The sequence below is a fragment of the Thunnus thynnus genome, chromosome 9 (assembly GCF_963924715.1).
Source record: "Thunnus thynnus chromosome 9, fThuThy2.1, whole genome shotgun sequence".
Classification (NCBI taxonomy): Eukaryota; Metazoa; Chordata; class Actinopteri; order Scombriformes; family Scombridae; genus Thunnus; species Thunnus thynnus.
In genome coordinates, this window is record NC_089525.1 from 14,031,513 (window position 1) to 14,049,298 (window position 17,786).

At 37.7% G+C, this 17,786-nt stretch overlaps 2 protein-coding genes across 4 annotated transcripts; one reads left to right on the top strand and one right to left on the bottom strand.

Moving 5' to 3' along the window:
• Positions 1–67: 67 nt before the first annotated feature.
• Positions 68–17,663, top strand: LOC137189260 (septin-8-A-like). Of its 3 annotated transcripts, XM_067599017.1 has the most exons (11): positions 68–710; positions 4,169–4,302; positions 9,829–9,943; positions 10,092–10,287; positions 11,200–11,386; positions 11,486–11,647; positions 12,279–12,375; positions 12,560–12,728; positions 13,926–14,058; positions 14,154–14,344; positions 16,954–17,663. In XM_067599017.1, exons 4-11 carry the CDS (start codon positions 10,121–10,123, stop codon positions 17,006–17,008), a joined length of 1,161 nt encoding a protein of 386 aa, XP_067455118.1. In that variant the 5' UTR covers positions 68–710; positions 4,169–4,302; positions 9,829–9,943; positions 10,092–10,120; the 3' UTR covers positions 17,009–17,663. The 3 variants fall into 3 exon arrangements, with proteins under 3 accessions (XP_067455118.1, XP_067455117.1, XP_067455116.1); XM_067599016.1 differs by lacking the exons at positions 68–710; positions 4,169–4,302; positions 16,954–17,663 and adding exons at positions 7,573–7,939; positions 15,947–16,644; XM_067599015.1 differs by lacking the exons at positions 68–710; positions 4,169–4,302 and adding an exon at positions 7,582–7,939.
• Positions 4,332–6,395, bottom strand: sowahab (sosondowah ankyrin repeat domain family member Ab). Its single transcript, XM_067599014.1, has one exon. The coding sequence runs from the start codon at positions 6,191–6,193 to the stop codon at positions 4,829–4,831; it is 1,365 nt and encodes a 454-aa protein (XP_067455115.1). The 5' UTR covers positions 6,194–6,395; the 3' UTR covers positions 4,332–4,828.
• Positions 17,664–17,786: the final 123 nt, after the last annotated feature.

A 17,786-nucleotide genomic window follows, 5' to 3' on the forward strand; every position in this document is an offset into this window, starting at 1 on the left:
TAACGAGTAATAGCCAATCAGAGGCCGAGGAGGGCGGGTCATGACTTCGGCCTCCTTGGTTAAAAAAAAAAAAAAAAAAAAAAAAAAAAAACTTGGCTAACGGTAAAAGGAAAAGTAACGTTAGCTAACACCATGGATGTATAAAGAGAACTGGATACAGGAAGAGCGCCAGGCTTTGAAGCAAATTTGACATAGCGACCAAACCGTGTAATTACAATGTCACATGATGCACACTGGCCCAAAAAGACTTTTTCCCATCGACTTACATTGTGAAAGAGACGTCTGTAAATCAGCGGATAATTTTTTCTGAGCGTCACAACCCCCGCGAAATGACTTGTCTCACTATCAGAATTAAATCCATTTGGTCCGATCACATTTCAAAAGCCTAGAAGAGCCGCATGATTGAATTATTTTATCCCCATTGAAGTTAGCCAGAGGGCCAAACCGAAAGTAGCCGACTCGGCCAGCGAAAGTCACTAGTGCGCATGCTCTATGGGCCGCACAATGCGGAAGATCCGGATACTTTCATACCGGGAAGTCGATTTTTTTTGGCTTCATGCGCCACTGAGCAACTTTCATAGGAATGAACGGGGCCCCGCCTCCGACGCTGTATCCAGTTCTCTTTATACATCCATGGCTAACGCTGGCAAATTGATAGCTGGGAGTTACGCTTAGCTAACGACTAGCTAATACTTCACATTATTCTTAAAGTAAGTTAACACATTAAGTAATATTTACATAAAAGGTACAAAAATGATGTATGAGTAGAATCGCAAATAGTTTCCTTCTTGAATAACCCAACCCTGCCAAATTGAAGCTAACAAAAGTGTTTAAGTTAATTAATGTTAGCCACTAGTACGTTACTACCACTAAATTACAGCCAAATTTAGCCAAAGCTGCTAACTAAGTTTTAACTATGTGTAAAATATTTCATCATTAAGTCATTCTTAATTTATTTTCACAATATCAACTTTTAACATCATATATTTCTAATGGTAATTTACTTGTTCTCTAGTAATGATTTACCACCAGATGTAAGATTGGCTCAGTAAAACAGGTAATAACTGTCTCAATTTAATAAGGAATACTTTCAGCAGTGTGTCATGTTCACTGGAGAGAAAAGTGACAAAAGAAGTGTAGCTACTGTCCACTAGAGGGAAGTAAGCATTCTCCAAAACCATAGACTATAAAAATAGTCCAAAACAAACCAACAAACCCTGATATACAGTACAGTAGCACCATATCAATATATCATACTCTTATGACTAAATATATCCAACAGAAATAAAGCAACATGGACCATTATTCATTCATGTTTGATCACTGGTTTGTTCTGCCTACTCCTGAGAAAAAAAATATCTGGGTCTCTTTGTTGTGCAGTGTGTTTGGTCCTTTTCATTAGTCATTTCTTTACTTTCTTTAATATATCCGGCATTTCTGCTTTGGAGGTACACAATCTGAATGGGACCTTATGAGGTGAAAACAGTTTTACATGGGGAAATGCGCAGTATTTCATTTCCCATTCACTTGAATGAGAAAGTGTGTCCAAATTTTTACTGGTACTGTGTGTAAAATGAACAGTTTGGACCCTGCATCAGACAAGAAAGGATGTGATTTCTGTTTTGTTGGGTTTCTAACAGATGATAAAGTTTCCACTGGTAAAGGACGTAGTACAGTGTAGCTCCCGTCTCTGCTAATCACCATTTATGTTCAAAGCAAGACAGGAAAATGGATCCACTGGTGAGGATGTTCAAAATTCACAGAGAACACAAAATAGTTTCATTATTCAACTATTAGCTTTTCATGTCAAACATAACTCACTGTTGATGTTTTGAAACTCAGCTGTTTTTCTGTCATCTTGCCCTCAGAGTTTGTTATATATCTACATTTACCAAGATGAATGAGTCAATAATATACTCTGGCAGACTGGCCATATGCTCAAGCTCAACTTTCAGTGGTAATATTATTAAATATTAATGTTGATATTGCTTTGTTTGAAGCTACAGAGGCTCTTGGTCTAATGTGACAATCTGCAAATTACAGTGTGCCTATATTATAATGTTGTAACTGTAATATCTTGTGGCAAAAAAGTATGCAAAGAATGTTTTTTGTGCGTCAGTGAGATTGATAAAGGCTTTTATCACATGGTCACTAAACACCAGTGTGTTTTATGTGTACTCTTGAGTGGTGCAGTGACGTGTGCTTTTCACCTCTAGACGTGCAATACTTCGCCAGACAAAGCTTTGTAGATCTAGTTTTGAGTCAAATGTTCTGGATGTACTGAACATACTAAATACTTAAGCTTGAATTGACAGTTTTACTGTTCGCTGGAGGTTCTGTTTATCTGTGGCTGTCTGCCGCTTGGTTGGTAGCAGGGCAAATAATTCAATACAATGATTTATTGATGGTCAGTGTAATCTCATTGTGATTATATTTTATATCATTATAATTTTAGGCCTATATATATTTTTGTTGTACAAATAAATAATTTTAAGGTATAGAAGCAAAATAATGTATTTTGTTGTAAAAATAAATAAATAAAAAGATGTTATGATGTAGTTAAAGTTTATGTTTAACATATTGTATGTGATGGTTGCCCTGTAATGCACAGTTTATTGCACAGAACATCTGATTAGTTCATGTGATTTTATGTACATTTTCCATATTGCCATACACTGTATAACAACTGGGGGAAAAATCGTATTAATATAGTGAGTTAGATTTCAACCATCTGGCCCAGCTAAATTACTTGTTTTGCAAATTCTGCTCATATACAACTAATCCTTCCTTCTCAAGCCTGTAACACATGTTATCTTACTTAAGCTCTTAACAAATATCAAAGTGAAACAGTCATAATTACCAATGTCATGCTTCTCACCAAATGAAAAAGTTTCACTACAATTGAAAACTGGTTTAAATGACAATTTAAGTTAGCAGGTAAAGCTGTAATGGAAATATTAGCATGCTCTGCCCTCTACTGGCTTCAAATATAAACTGCACTGCTCTACCCCTTCAACAGTTAACTTCATTTAGGACCAACATAAAACACATAAATGTGATTTATCTCAAGCCCTCCAGGGTCATGTGGTAGGAAATCAATGTTTATGTTGAAACATTATTGTTGATGTAATGCTGATTGATTCAAGGGGCTGAACGACCTTCGTGCAGGACACACTTCAGATTTTTAGCTCCATTGCTTGTAAGACTAAAAATAGCAAAATCATGTTGTTTGTGCCTTCCAACACTTTCATATTATGAGCTGTAATTGTAACCCTCAGGGACCACTAGCTGGACATTAGTGTTAAGTTGTATCTATGTCCCAGTTCCAGCTTATTATACTGACTAGTTTAGAGGGAAATGATACAGTAAATGATACAAGACCTGGATCACACCACAGTTTTGCCAGATAGTCTTTGATATTCACAAATTGTGTCTGAACCATTAAAGATTAAATATAGGAAGTCTTTCTGGGTAGATTCCTATTTATAATCAGTTCTCTTGCAAGATTAAAGAAAAAGGTTTGAGGTGGGATATTAAAAAAAAACAAAACAAAACATAATGCAGTTGCTGTGAGTGCAGCTGTCCTTTGTCGGGATCATTATGCAGGCAGCTTCTTTTCCAGATAAGACAAAGGACATTGTACTGGCACTGTTTTGCCTTTGGCGTCATTGTGTGAGCTCCAACTCTTTTCATGTCACCAGGGATTGTTTTTCTCTGGGTCAGTTAAGGATAAAAATTGTGTTTTTGTACTGTACAGAAAAAGAAAGGCAGAATACTGTTTTCATGTATGTCTGGTCTGGGAGAAGAAGGTCATTCATTCATGACAACATGAACATTAAAACATGCTTGAATAAGTTGTTTGTTTAGATTTATTTCCTTATTTAAAGTATGTGAACGCTGATTTAAAAACTGGTCACTGATTACTTTATATTTAGGTTTACAGTTATATCGAATTTTCAAGCAATGTAAACACCTCTGCAGACTCCATCCTACAATTTAAACTATTGCTTCTTTTTTACAGGTGAGAGACTTCATGTCAAACTTGTATTTGGTTGAAACTTTGTCAAATGTTTACTGAAATGATTGATTGCTGTGTAGTTTTGGGGTCATGGCTGAAAATGTGTTATTTATCCCTTTTCTTTTTTCTTTCTTTTTTTTTCTACCACAGTGGTCTAGAGAATGGGGCCCACACTGCACCACAATAGGAGGCCTTCGTTGTCCATCACAACCTCAAGTTCACAAAGAAACTGATAAAAGGAGACATTTCACCAACTCCATCTGGTTTACATTACTGACCCCCACGTAGGTCCCCTTTACTTATACTGTTTTCTACAAGACTCTGCTTTAAAGAACTTTAACTGATTTAATTTTTGATGATCAGAATATAAACACATGATCTGCTTGCATGAATCATAAACAACACATTGACGTTTCACAGTGGTGTTGATAGCAACTGTTTCCCAGGAGTGGTCTGTTTTCATATTTCCTCATACTTTGAAGTCATGAATCAAGAGGTTACTCATAAAGATTTATTACACTATAGGTAATGACAATATGTACTACAGGTTGTTTGTGTTACTATTAATAAAACAAGTTAAATGGCTGCAAAATAATGAGGGTTAATGAAATTTAACTACAGACATAAAAAGACAACTATAAATATACACCATAAATACAGTGATACACTGTACAAGACAGCTAGAGCTTGCAATAAGTACTAACTCAGTCCTAATTTTAGACTTTAAATGATTTAAAGCTTAATAAACAAGTTGTGTTTATTTCTTACAGTGTTTATTGTCCATGTCTCTGCTTCTTTTTTGTGTCATTCTCACCAGTCATGAGCAAACCTTGTCGTTGGCTTTTGCTTCTTCGCTGTGTGAGGCTGGAACAGCTTACTAATCGTGTTGAAGCCTTTCAGCTGCTCTCTGTATTCCTCATATTCTGTCTTCTCCCTGTACTTGTTGTTCTTCAGTCCTCCCAGCAGCGCTCTGACCTCATCCGACACCCCTTCGCCCAGGTAGTGGTAGGCCTTCTTGCCATCGTTATCTCTTTCATTTACATTGGCTCCATATCTTTGCACGAGCAGAAGCATCACCTCAGTGTGGCCGTGAATAGCTGCGATGTGCAAAGGTGTGTATCCTCCATGAGCTTTACTGTTGACATCGATGTAAGTGCCTCTTTTCTTGGAGATGTCCATCAGCTTATGGATCATCTCGCCGTTGCCGTCCTTGGCAGCCCAGTGCAGTGCAGTGAAACCTGACATGAAGTCTTTCTTCTGTGCTAAACGAGCGTCCTGCAGCAGCAGAGCGTAGATTTGTCCCCACAGTCCAGCAGCACACTTGACCAACCACTCATGAGCTAATGGCTCCAAAGGCACCGACTCAGAGTACTTGGCATCATCTCCTTGTCTTGTGGTTTTGTTTTGGGGCCTCGCCTGGGGAAAGCTTGGGAGCTGCATGTCATCTGTCTGTCTGTTTTTCCAACTTTGAGAGTCACTCAATGCATCTTTCATGCAAGCTGGAAAGTAAGAATTCAGATTTGGCACTGATGGTGTGATTGGTTTCTCTGAAGCTTTACGCAGAGGCCTCTGGGAATGCAATCCACCCTGTGTTACTGGTGCAAACACTCTAGGTGGGGATTTTACTGCTATGACAGCGAACACAGCTCCAGATTTGCCCGCTCTGCTCGCTTGATCCCCGGAGATATTCAGGACTTTGACAGTGGTTGTGTCCACGCTACTAACCTTTCTTGATAAAGGCCTCTCTTTCTGCAGGCTCCCCGCGGGCATGTGTTTGGCATCAGTGTAATAACCACCATTTGTGTTTGAGGGATAGCACATATTATTGTTCTCAATGTCTGCATGGAGCATCTTTGACTCGGGTCGATGAGGAGATGAGAACGAAAAGCTCGTATTTTGACTCGAGAAGCTGTCATCCATCTGCGTTTTCTGCGAGGCATCGTCTTTAACAAAGTCCTGGTACCTTTTCTTCACTACTACAAACTTCACGTCGTCGATCTGTCTGACCACAGCGACGCTGTTCACCAGCTTCTTGAAAAGCTCCCTGTTGTGTTGCTTTTCCGCGGGATCGCTGCAGTTGATTTGACTCTTGAAGTTGTTGAGCAGCTCCGAGTTCTTCACTTTGCCTCCGCGCTCCAGTAAAAATGACAGAAGAGATTCTTGGGTCAAAGCCATCTTGCTCCGCTCGGACAAAAATATGAAGCGATGTAGCTCCTAAAAGCCCCGGGGGGATAATCTCTCCCCTCTCTCTCCGTGCTCCCCTCTCTGTTGTCCTCCACCAACCTGCTGCTTCCGGCGCCTCTCCACACAAACTCACCCGCTTTTCATCACTTCAGTCTCCGATAGAGATACACGCGTCCTGATTATAATGCACCAGGATCAAGAATTAAGACTTTGTATTTCTTAAAATATGTTTTTACATTTAAAGATTAGAAAAATGTCGATATGAATATTATAAGCATCACATGTTGTAACATTATACTGTTTTTTAATCTCATGCTCAGTTTAATTACTATAACAACTTGATTTTCTATCGATCATATATACAAAAGTTATAATTTTATATGAATGTTCTATATATACAATATATATACCTGCTGATTAAGTACGCCCTGCCTCATTAATATTGTGTCACTTTATGACACTAACCATACATCTAAACAACAGTAAATGTTGAATCTTTTGTTACTGTCTTATGACATTAAATGACGTCCTCAAACTTAACAAACAAACTAAACAAACAGACAAACCTTTCCATGGCTCAGAAAAAAAAGCCTTTGAATAAATCAGAGGATTCACATTATTCAAACATAACCAAAAACATGAATAGTAAACTCATTTGAAGGATATAAATATTGATAATCTTGTGGAAACCATGTAATCTAGTGTATTTACAGTACATGGTTAACTTCTGCTTTCGTAGCCTATCCATACTGCAGTGATGGAAGTGTAAGTAAAAGTAACAAACTCCTAGTGTAACAACACTGCTTTCAGTCCTAAATTTATCATTTTTACGTAAGTAGAAGTATGCAAGCACTGGTAGCAAAATATACTTAAAGTAGCAAAAGTAAAACCTACTCATAATACCCAGGCGGCAGAATGGCCCCTGTCAGAGGATTATATATTTAGATAATTATTACTACTATGATTATTACAGCCGGTTGAGTGAAGATATTTAAGAAAAACAACTTGTTGCGTAGCATCATATTTTACATCTTAATGGTGCACTTGGTGTGTAAAATCTTGATCTTCAAAGTACCTATTCTGTCAAATAAATGTAGTGGAGAAAAAAAATACAATGTCTGAGTAGAAGGCTATAAAGTCATTTAATGTGTGTACTCAATTAAATGCCTCAAATCTTTAGGCTACTTAAGTGTAGTTACTTTCCATCTCTGCCAAACTGAGCAGTGGAGCTTCTTCTTCTTTGTCATCTGAGGAGAAGCTGGTGTCCAAATTTATAACTGTTGGATGAACTTGGACCCAAAATGGGAAACTGATTCATTTAAAACACAGGTGTATGAAAACCCAATTTCCTAAAGTAGACAAAAGAAAAAAAATAGCCTATGTGACCTGAAAATGGAGGAAAACTGTTGCAGACTACGCCACAATATTTCTGTGACAGCTTGCCGTCTCCCATGGCAACACTTGCCACGCTGAGGCCGGTTAAACAGTTAACGTCATGGGATTATTACTATAGCCTTAATTAAAACAACTCTTGACACTATCTCCCTCAAAAGTGTAATACGGGCTGAAGCATGTAGAGCTGTTGCCTGCTGTAGTGTCGCCCTACAGCACGGAGGGGGTGTTGCCTCCAAGCGGCCACACTGAAAGCAGCGTGAGTCTGTCTCTGTAATGTAGAGAGCAGGTCTGGCTGAAGACATCATTCCTACGATGGCGGCCAATGAGCTAGATGTTTTCGCAGTAAGTATGATGAGCTACAGTCTGCGGGCCTGCGGTGACTAATGATTTGTTGTGTTCAGACTAGATGCAGGAGTTAAACTAGCTAAGCTTTGACACTCAGGTGTTTGTACTGTAGGTGAGGGTGATGATATGCGTGCGTGTGTGTCGATAATGCAGCAACATCGCTGCGGTGTTGAGAAAGCGTGTTATGTTTAATGTATCTGGATAAAGGCGGATTTTCAGCTACGGATGCTTCCATAGAAAATGATGCATAGTCACCCTGTTTTTTAGAGCAGTCTGTGCAGAAAAAAGCGTATCTGAGCATGAAGCAACACGAAGACAGTTTGCTGTTTACTGTCGTAACACTTGTGACAGGTGTGTACGGGCGCTGCTGAATTGACAGGACCGAGTATTTGAATGAAACACAGGGCAGCAGGCAATGACAGACTAAGAGGATAAACATAAGTAGCAGCCACTTCCAAGTGGTAGCTACCTCAAGATTCAGCCTCTCATTGCTCAGCGAAAAATTAAATACTGTATTGTATCAGTTAAACGTGTAATTGATGGCAACGTGTTTATTTAAAAAAAAAAAGAAAAAAAGAAAAAAAGAAAGTCATCATAGCTTACGTGTCTGTGTGGGAGATTTTGTGAAGATGGTGGTGATGTGTTTGTCTAACTGTGAAGGGGGGTTATGGGTTACCAGGGCAGCAGCTTGGATATCCTCCCACCCCTGTGAAATAACATCTAGATAAAGAGCTCTTTGTGTATGTGTATGTGTGTGTATGTGTGTGTGTGTGTGTGTGTGTGAGAGAGAGAGAGAGAGAGAGAGAGATAGTGTGTGTGTGAGAGAGAGAGAGAGAGAAGAGAGAGACACAGAAACGGATGATTGTTGTATTGAACACATCCTGGTCCTCATGTTGAGCCTTTTGCAAGATGCCAGCGTCCCAGTGTGAATCTGGGATAAGAGGGAGGAACAGCACGCCAGCTCCAACAGCCAGAGCAAAACACATCTTATATAGTCAGCATTATTATTGACAAATTCAACAGGCGTCATATATTATCCGCGGAATATCGATGAGCATGCAAAGTAGAGACATGAGAACCAAAATGACGTGACATGAAACCAAACACGATGCTTGGAAAATCTGTGCACTGAGTTTAATCATAATTTGTATTTACTTTTAGCTTCAATCAAGTTTCTCCAAGCATGAATAACAGTAACTCTGGAAATGATTAGTCAATTAATCAATTAGTCATTCAACAGAAAACGAATGGCCGATTAAAAGAGCGATTTGTCAAGCAAGAGAGCCTAAAATTGTCTACCTCCTCCCTCAATCTGCTGCTTTTCTCTGTTTTATATCATTGTAAATTAAATATATCTGGTCTTTTTACTGCTGGTTGAGCAAAACAAGCAATCTGAAGACGTCACTTTGGGCTTAGTGAGATCATGATAGACTCTTTTGACTATTAAATAAACTTAATGACTAATTGAAAAAATAATTGACTGACTAATCAATGATGAAAATAATCATCAGTTTCACTCCTAAATAAAAGCGTTACAATCACAAAACATTATTATCTCTCAGCTTTTTTTTTTTTTTACGTGTCAGATTAGTGTGTCTTCCCTGGAGGGATTTAGTTTGTGATATTCAGACAGAACCTTTTTATAGGTCTGACTATTCGGTGTGTTAAGTGGAAGAGAAAGATGACCTCATTTGCAAAGGATGCTTTTAAGCTTGAAAGCACAATGTGAGGATGGGATCTGGCAGAAGGACTTGTGTAACCTTTCCATTTTATTGTTTGTTTCCTCGGATATTTACTGGTACAAGACAAATATGATGAAATATTACTGTAATGCAAGTCGTTTATTCCAGTATACTCTTCGTCCCGCCTGTTTCCAAACACTACAGAATGAAGAAAAGCGAAACCTGGAGCTCGGGGGCCATGTGGGCTTCGACAGTCTTCCAGACCAGTTGGTCAGTAAATCAGTCGCACAGGGATTCAACTTCAACATCCTCTGTGTAGGTATGTCTGAAGCCAGGAGCAGTTCATAATCCCAAGTTTGAGTTAATATTAATGTATCATGCAGCAATTTTCAATTTGAAATATTAATGCGTCGCCTCTTCTTTCCGTCGTCTCCGTTTCACCACGTGTCATTCATTTCCTCTCTCAGGTGAGACAGGGATAGGAAAATCAACGTTAATGAACACTCTTTTCAACACAATGTTTGAAAATGAAGAAGGCAGCCACTATGAGAACCAAGTACATCTACGCCCCCAAACGTATGATCTGCAGGAGAGCAACGTCAACCTCAAGCTGACCATTGTGCACACCGTTGGCTTTGGAGACCAGATCAACAAAGAGGAAAGGTACTAACTCTTGTAGTTTGTTTGAAATCATGCAAGATGACCACCACCCCCCGGGCAAAGCATTGATGAATCCAAACTTGATAAAAAAAGAGATTTCCACACACTTAAATAACACTTAAATACTGCATAGATTTAAGTGTGTGGAAATCTCTTTTATCAAGTTTGTTTGAAATCAAAATATAAAAAAATGTTGTTGTATTGTACAATGTATAGTTTTAAACATAAATGTTAATATTTGATGTACTGCACTAGAGTTAGCTTAAACTAATTTTCATTTGCAGTCCCTTACAATTAAAACATATAACAGCACAATAACAAACAGTACAAAACAAAAAAACACACAGGACACATTATACAAAATGCAAAGCTACACACAATAACACATCACATACACCCACAATGTCAACTAGAAATTAACAAGTAATAATAAAGAAACTGTCCTGCCCAAAGGACAAAAAATGTAAGAAATTGTAAAGTGTTGTAGAAAATATGTTGAAGTAATTTGTATTGCTGTTTTTATACCAGTCTTGAGAAATAGACAGAGCTTGGTAAGAAGTTTGATGAGCTATTAGTCATTTCCCCTCTTGCTCTGGTACTTCAGCCAACACACTTCCAATGTATAGAATAGAGAAAGAGATCTGCCCTGTGTTTGGCATGTGAACTGGAAGGGAAAAAGGAGAACAATGGACTGACTGGTAGAACGAATGCAACCTCAATAGATATTTGAGTGCTCCGACAGCAGGGAGTATAAAAAGTGGGCATTCTTGGCTGCGAGACGGCACAGTTACAGAGTTTGTAACCAGGATACAAATACTCAAACAAGGAAAGCAATGTTATTTCTTCTGTTCGTACATATGAGGATATAATAATGATGCTTATGTTTCATGTCTGTTTTCACTATTTTCTGTGCAGCTATAAACCCATTCTTGAGTACATTGATGCCCAGTTTGAAAAGTACCTGGAAGAAGAGCTAAAAATAAAGCGTTCCCTGTTGAACTGCAATGACACAAGAATCCACATCTGCCTGTACTTCATCGCTCCCACTGGACACTCCCTGAAATCCCTGGATCTCGTCACAATGAAGAAACTAGACAGCAAGGTGACCACAGAGTCTGGCACTCTATTTTTGTTCATGAGTTAACGTTCCTTGTTTCTCAGTCTGTCATCCAGATTGTTTTTTTTTTTGTTTTCCATGCAGGTGAACATCATCCCTGTTATCGCAAAGGCAGACACAGTATCCAAGACTGAACTGGACAAATTAAAGATAAAGATCATGAGTGAGCTGGTCAGTAATGGAGTGCAGATATATCAGTTTCCTACAGAGGATGAGGCTGTTGCAGAGATCAACTCCTCCATGAATGTGAGTCTAACATCTGTGTTATGTTTTGTGTAGCGAGAAGTTGTAGTAACCTTTCTGTCAGTTAAAGAGACAACTACTCTTCCTGGGGTCCATATTAAAATATAAAGTATAATCAAAAAAATGTGTACATTTACACTACATATACAAAATATTTACAATATCACCATTACACCCAACCCAGATTTTAAGTTTGTATGCATTCTCACTTTCTCCACCACTGTGATTTATATTAAACTTCGAGGTCTTACAATGGGGCTCAATTTGGAGCATTGGACCATTTTATTAGCCTACCTCCCAGACCTCTAAACGCTGCCCACATCTCAGATTTTTTTAATGGTTCAATAGAATCGTAATGATAGTGTTATAATAGTTATAATAGTTATATAATAGTTAGACAATAGTAGTACAGTAATAGTTATAGTAGTAATAGAAAAATGAAGTGAAAATAAACGACAATTTAAAAAATGTAGGCAATTAAGTAGAGAAACTGAAGTCGTACAACATAAGCCACCGTTTGAACTTATATTTAGTAGCATGTAGTAAATACAATAGCAGAATGAGGCCCTGAATATGACAGCAGTGTTATCATGTTTAACCATGTTTCAACAATATGGCTACTGTATGTTTACAGACTCATCTTCCCTTCGCTGTGGTTGGAAGTGTAGAAGACGTTAAAGTAGGCAATAAAATGGTGAAAGCAAGACTGTACCCCTGGGGATCAGTACAGGGTGAGTCCAACTGACAGTTACAAGCATTGTAAAAGTCCCCCAAACAGTAGTAGTGTTAAGTCAGATGGATGCTGCCTAGCTATGCCTATGTCATGATTTTCTGTTTTTATGAGCCCTCTAAGCACAAATTTGTCTTTTAAGAGTTACAGTTAATGCACCACGTCAACCTTTTTTTTTTTTCTAGTGGAGAATGAGAACCATTGTGATTTTGTGAAGCTGAGGGAGATGCTGCTGCGTGTGAACATGGAGGACCTCCGAGAGCAAACACACGCCCGACACTATGAACTTTACCGTCGCTGCAAGCTGGAAGAGATGGGCTTCAAGGACACAGACCCGGACAGCCAGTCGTTCAGGTGAAATTAGAAATAGCACTGATGTGATGCACTCGGGCAATTTACTTCCGTGGAACTGCTAGAAAAAGAAACTGCTCTGTTATAATGTTAAAACTGTTATGATAAATGACTTTATTGATAAACAGCATAATAAAATCCATGCTTATATGATTTGGTGTCTTGTAAATGAATGAATCCCATCTGAACACTATTCAGATGGGATTCATTCCTCCAGGGTAGGTTAGGTCATTTTTTTGTATCACATATCCAGTGATGTTAACTTCACCCAGATCGGCCATGACTGTGTTCTGTGTGTCCACAGTTTAAATAACACAGCAAATTTACCTGTTATTTTTCATGGGACTGATGTGCTTCACCAGATACTGTTGGACAGTTTTTAGATTCTTATAGTTTTTATAGAACAAGACTTAGAACTACATTTGTTTGTAAAATCCCTCTTAAGTTGTTATTAGTAACTAGTAGCTTATTTCAAACTAGTGATTAACTTAATCAGGTTTTATCCTGATTTAAACCGAGGGAAGGTCTTAGCTAGTGAAGATTACGGCAATGTGTAAATCAGTTGCCAGGAAACAATAGCAATCAACTATGTAAACGGGAAGTCACTGTAGCATTGCAAACTGTAAAATAACCACCAGATATGACAATTTTAGGGACCACACTGTACATTAAACCTAATTGACAATCTTTGTAAATGTAGGTTTATTTTATATGCATATGCATACGTGGACAAATATGTAAGTACAGTACAGTTAAAAGTGAGTGGAAAATATTGATTACACAAACATATTACATCATTTTGTCATTTTGTCTACTGTTATTAGCATACAGTTTTGTAATTTTAGTGTTATTTTTGTGACATGTAATTGTTACAGTTTATTTATTATTAAGCAGCATTTCGACCAAGTGTCAGATCAGATATGTCGACTTTATTCCATATTACCTCTTTTGCTTTTCTATCTAAATGGGTCATATTTTAACAAGCTTGTTTTGTTGCAGCAGTTACTGGTTGTATTTATTTAAGTAGATACTAATTTCTATGAAAGAACTAGTTTATACTAGCTTTAATCCCCACCCAGTAAAGAATTGTGTTACCACTAGACTAAATTTGAATTTATAAACAGTTGGCTCCTTATAATGGCCAACTGTCCAAATATGGCTTTACGCTGAGTTTAACATTGAGTTTACCTTTGTCTTCAGCCTTCAGGAGACATACGAAACCAAGAGGAAGGAGTTCCTCGTGGAGCTGCAGCACAAAGAGGAAGAAATGAGACAAATGTTTGTCAACAAAGTGAAGGAGACAGAAGCAGAGCTGAAAGAGAAGGAAAAAGAAGTGAGGATTGATATCGTCATAAAATCACCTCTCATTGAAAATATACCATTTGGTATGTCTCACATTGTGTCCTGTCCCATCATCATCATCTCCAGCTTCATGAGAGGTTTGAGCAGCTCAAACGGATGCACCAGGACGAAAAGAAGAACCTGGAGGAGAAAAGACGAGAACTGGAGGAGGAGATGAACGCCTTCAACAGGAGAAAGGTTGCAGCTGAGACGCTGATGGGCCAGGCACTCCAAGGCTGCTCACAACAGCCCTTCAAGAAGGACAAGGACAAGAAGAAGTGAGTCGCTTTTCTTTATGTATCTCTGTAGGTATTTAATTTGTGTTGCTGCTCAAGTGGTTTCTTTTTACACAATGGGTTTGGTTTTAATACAGGTGCCAATTCCACTAAATGGTTATTAAGCTAAGATCTTTAAAGCTATTAAAGGATAATTAATTAAATGTCATACATACATTATATTCACAAGCCATGGACTATTCTCAAAGCCAGTGTATTTGGACTTGATTGGACAGAGGGGGGGAGGCGTAGAACGTGATTAATGAGATAGTGTTATCTTCCCAGAAGCCATGTTGGCTCAGAACTGATACAGGGACAGATTCAGACTGACACTGTGTGCCCAGACACAGTAGGACAGGTCACAGCTTGCATGACACAGCCTGATGCTTATGTCTCTGCAGGCTGACCTGCCAGACTGTATCTCAGGCAGGGGCACTTCTGTTTACATACGACCGGTCTCACCGATGCTCACGTCATGTGCAACGCAGATGATACTCAAACATCACATATAAAACCAGTCATTTCTGCAGGTGGAAAAAATATGTCAGGATGAATTATGTACGCTCAAAACTTACACACATAGTTTGATGCTCAAGATTAGGCTTGAAAATACACAAACATTATAATGTATAATATAATGAACATCTGGTTCCTACATTCTCATCATCATACATTCATTTGACTATTAATAACAGTCTTTTCTGGCTGTAACACACCGTTTTGTGTATGTGAAACTGTTCAATACCGAAAGCATTAAGCTAATGTAATGATTTTTAACTCAGGGTCTATGCTCTGTAGTCCATGATCTTTTTGGCTCGATAACCACGTTTAGACAAAGCAGTAAATACATTATTACATGCTGTATTTCAAAATGCTGGCTATACAGGCTACTAAACATTTACTTAAGAGTCTGTAACAATTTAGACATCTTTTTAAAGGTTGAAGGAATAGTGCAGCATTTCGTGAGGTACACAGTGTTAATTAATGAGCTTTAAATGGGTTGGTAAGTGGATATTTTAACCTTTGGACAGAGCCAAGCTAGATGTTTCATTCTTTGTGCTAAGCTAAGCTAATTGGCGGTAGCATGGTAATGATCTTCTCATTTAACTCAAAAAAAAAAAAAAGATAATGAGCGTATTTCCTAAAATGTTGCACTATTCCTTTAGTCAATTGTTTAGAGGGGAAACATAATAAAACATATTAAAAACAAAATACTGGTTTATACATTTGGTAAAGTTGTTGTATGCTATGTTTTTTGTTGGTACAGTCATGGCTGGTTAGCTGTTGCTCTAGAAGGGTTGTCAGTGTTGTGTGTCTTGTTGGATGTGACCTGAAAGACAGTTTAAACTCTGATTTGATTGATCAGATTGTGAAATATCTCTGGTTTTCATCTGTGAATGTGGTCTACATATGATTTGCAACAACATGAGTCCATGAGAGAATCTGATTTTAGATTTGTGCGGCCAGTCTGAACTACATGTATAGAAAGCACTGTTGCATTCCCATTTCATTCACTTTATTCTTTTGATTTCTACCATACCTCGAATCCTGCATGTTTTTTTTTTCTTTTTGCCATATTTTGTCTTATTTCTTTCCCCCTTTCAGTTGATTTATGGAACAAACATCCAGGGAAACCAGGAATGTGTCTACCATCAGCATGGGAAAAAGAGACTGTCATATCTGGCATTACTTACTGACACTGTATGTATGGACTCAGTGACACAGTGACAATGCACTTCTGTGAGCCAGAATAATGTGCCACTGTGTACTTATGGATCAAAAAGGTAGCTTTGCTCAGTGTATTTAATTTGTCCCTAATGCTGACTCTGCTAGACACAAAATAACAAATCCATGGACTGTTTTCATATCACGCGGCTTGTGTTATTTTATGTTCTTGCCATGAATGTGTGTTCATCTCCTGTTGTAAATCTAAGTCTCCGTTTCTCAGTCAGACACTGACAGGACTTAATAGAAACAGGAGAGTGCCAGTTACTGACTGAACTGAACTGATGTTTGTGAGTTATGTTTTATATATTAATATGAAGTCAGCATTTCTATGTATTAATTATTCACAAGTTGAATAGCCTCCAATACTGTTAATAATTAATAGTGTAATAAAGATTATCTGATAATGTGCATAAAAAATATTGTTGGGTTTTCTTGCTGGTAGTTTGAGGTAAGATACTTATTGTCCAATCACTGTTCTATGCAACATTTTAAACACATTTCATTTATTTACAGTGAGTCTGGAAACGCAAATATTTTGTTCTCATTTACATTCAAATAAAGAAAACTTAGAAGAGCATCAGTTCATCTGTTGGTTAACTGAACCCCTTTCTCATCATTATTCTCACTGTTTTGAGAATTTCCATCACATCAATCAGTTTTATCATTTAAAGCATTTCATCTTGCAGCTGTTGTCATCATGACATAAAGGGGTGCTAACTAGCTGGCTAACTCAGGTTTCACTTTTGTTTTTGGCTTAACAGGGTAAATAACAAAATCATTAGCAAACTTGATTGCACTAAACTTTGGGGTACATACAGTATCTTGTTGAGGTTTTAACTTGCTTGTTAAGATAAATAACATGTTTTTTTCTTTCCTTTTCATAGCTTCTTTAGTCTTCCATCTGCGTGCTCCTTAACCTCAGGAAGGAATTTGAATTAGAAGACTTTCTACCACATCAAAAGATCACAGACTAACTATCAAGTGTATTATTTTTACAATTTGAAATAACAACTATTTTATAGAAATGCACTTACATCCCTGGAAGTGTTGCCTAAAGTCTTCCATGTCTGTTTTTCTCTCTCCTTGAAGCTTTCCAGCAGCGCTCTGTAGCATGGTTTCTGCATGGCTTTTAACCATCATTCTTACAAGTAAGATCCTCATAGCCAAAGTTTCAGTTTTTCTACTTAAAGTGTTTCCCTCTTTCAGCTCCTATGTTATGCTTGTAGCTTTTGACTTTGACAATTTACACTGTGAGGTATATATCATAAAGTGACATGATATTGCTGTTAAATTACTTTATATTATAGTTTAAATGCACTTTAAATCAATCATAGTACTATATTTAATAAATATAAAAAGTGCCCTGTCATACTAACCTGTCAGTCCTTATTTTGTGTCATAAAGATCCAGTTAGAAGTATTTCAGTTTTAGATTATATATATAGTAGGGTACTGTTGTTATTTAAATGAAAAAGCGTGGATATATATATAGTCAGGATCAATACTTTTAATGTCAGTAGATCTATATGGTGAGTGTGTCATCTTGAAGATCTGTATATCCTGATATAATAAAGATTTACTTAATTGAAAACGTGTCTTGTTCTCTCCATAATTTCGCATTATGACAAAGAAATGTCCACAAAAAAAAAGCCAACAGGCTTTAGTAAGCAGTGGTGTCAGCAGGTTCAGGCTCCTTCTAGACTGTTCCAGAAACCTGC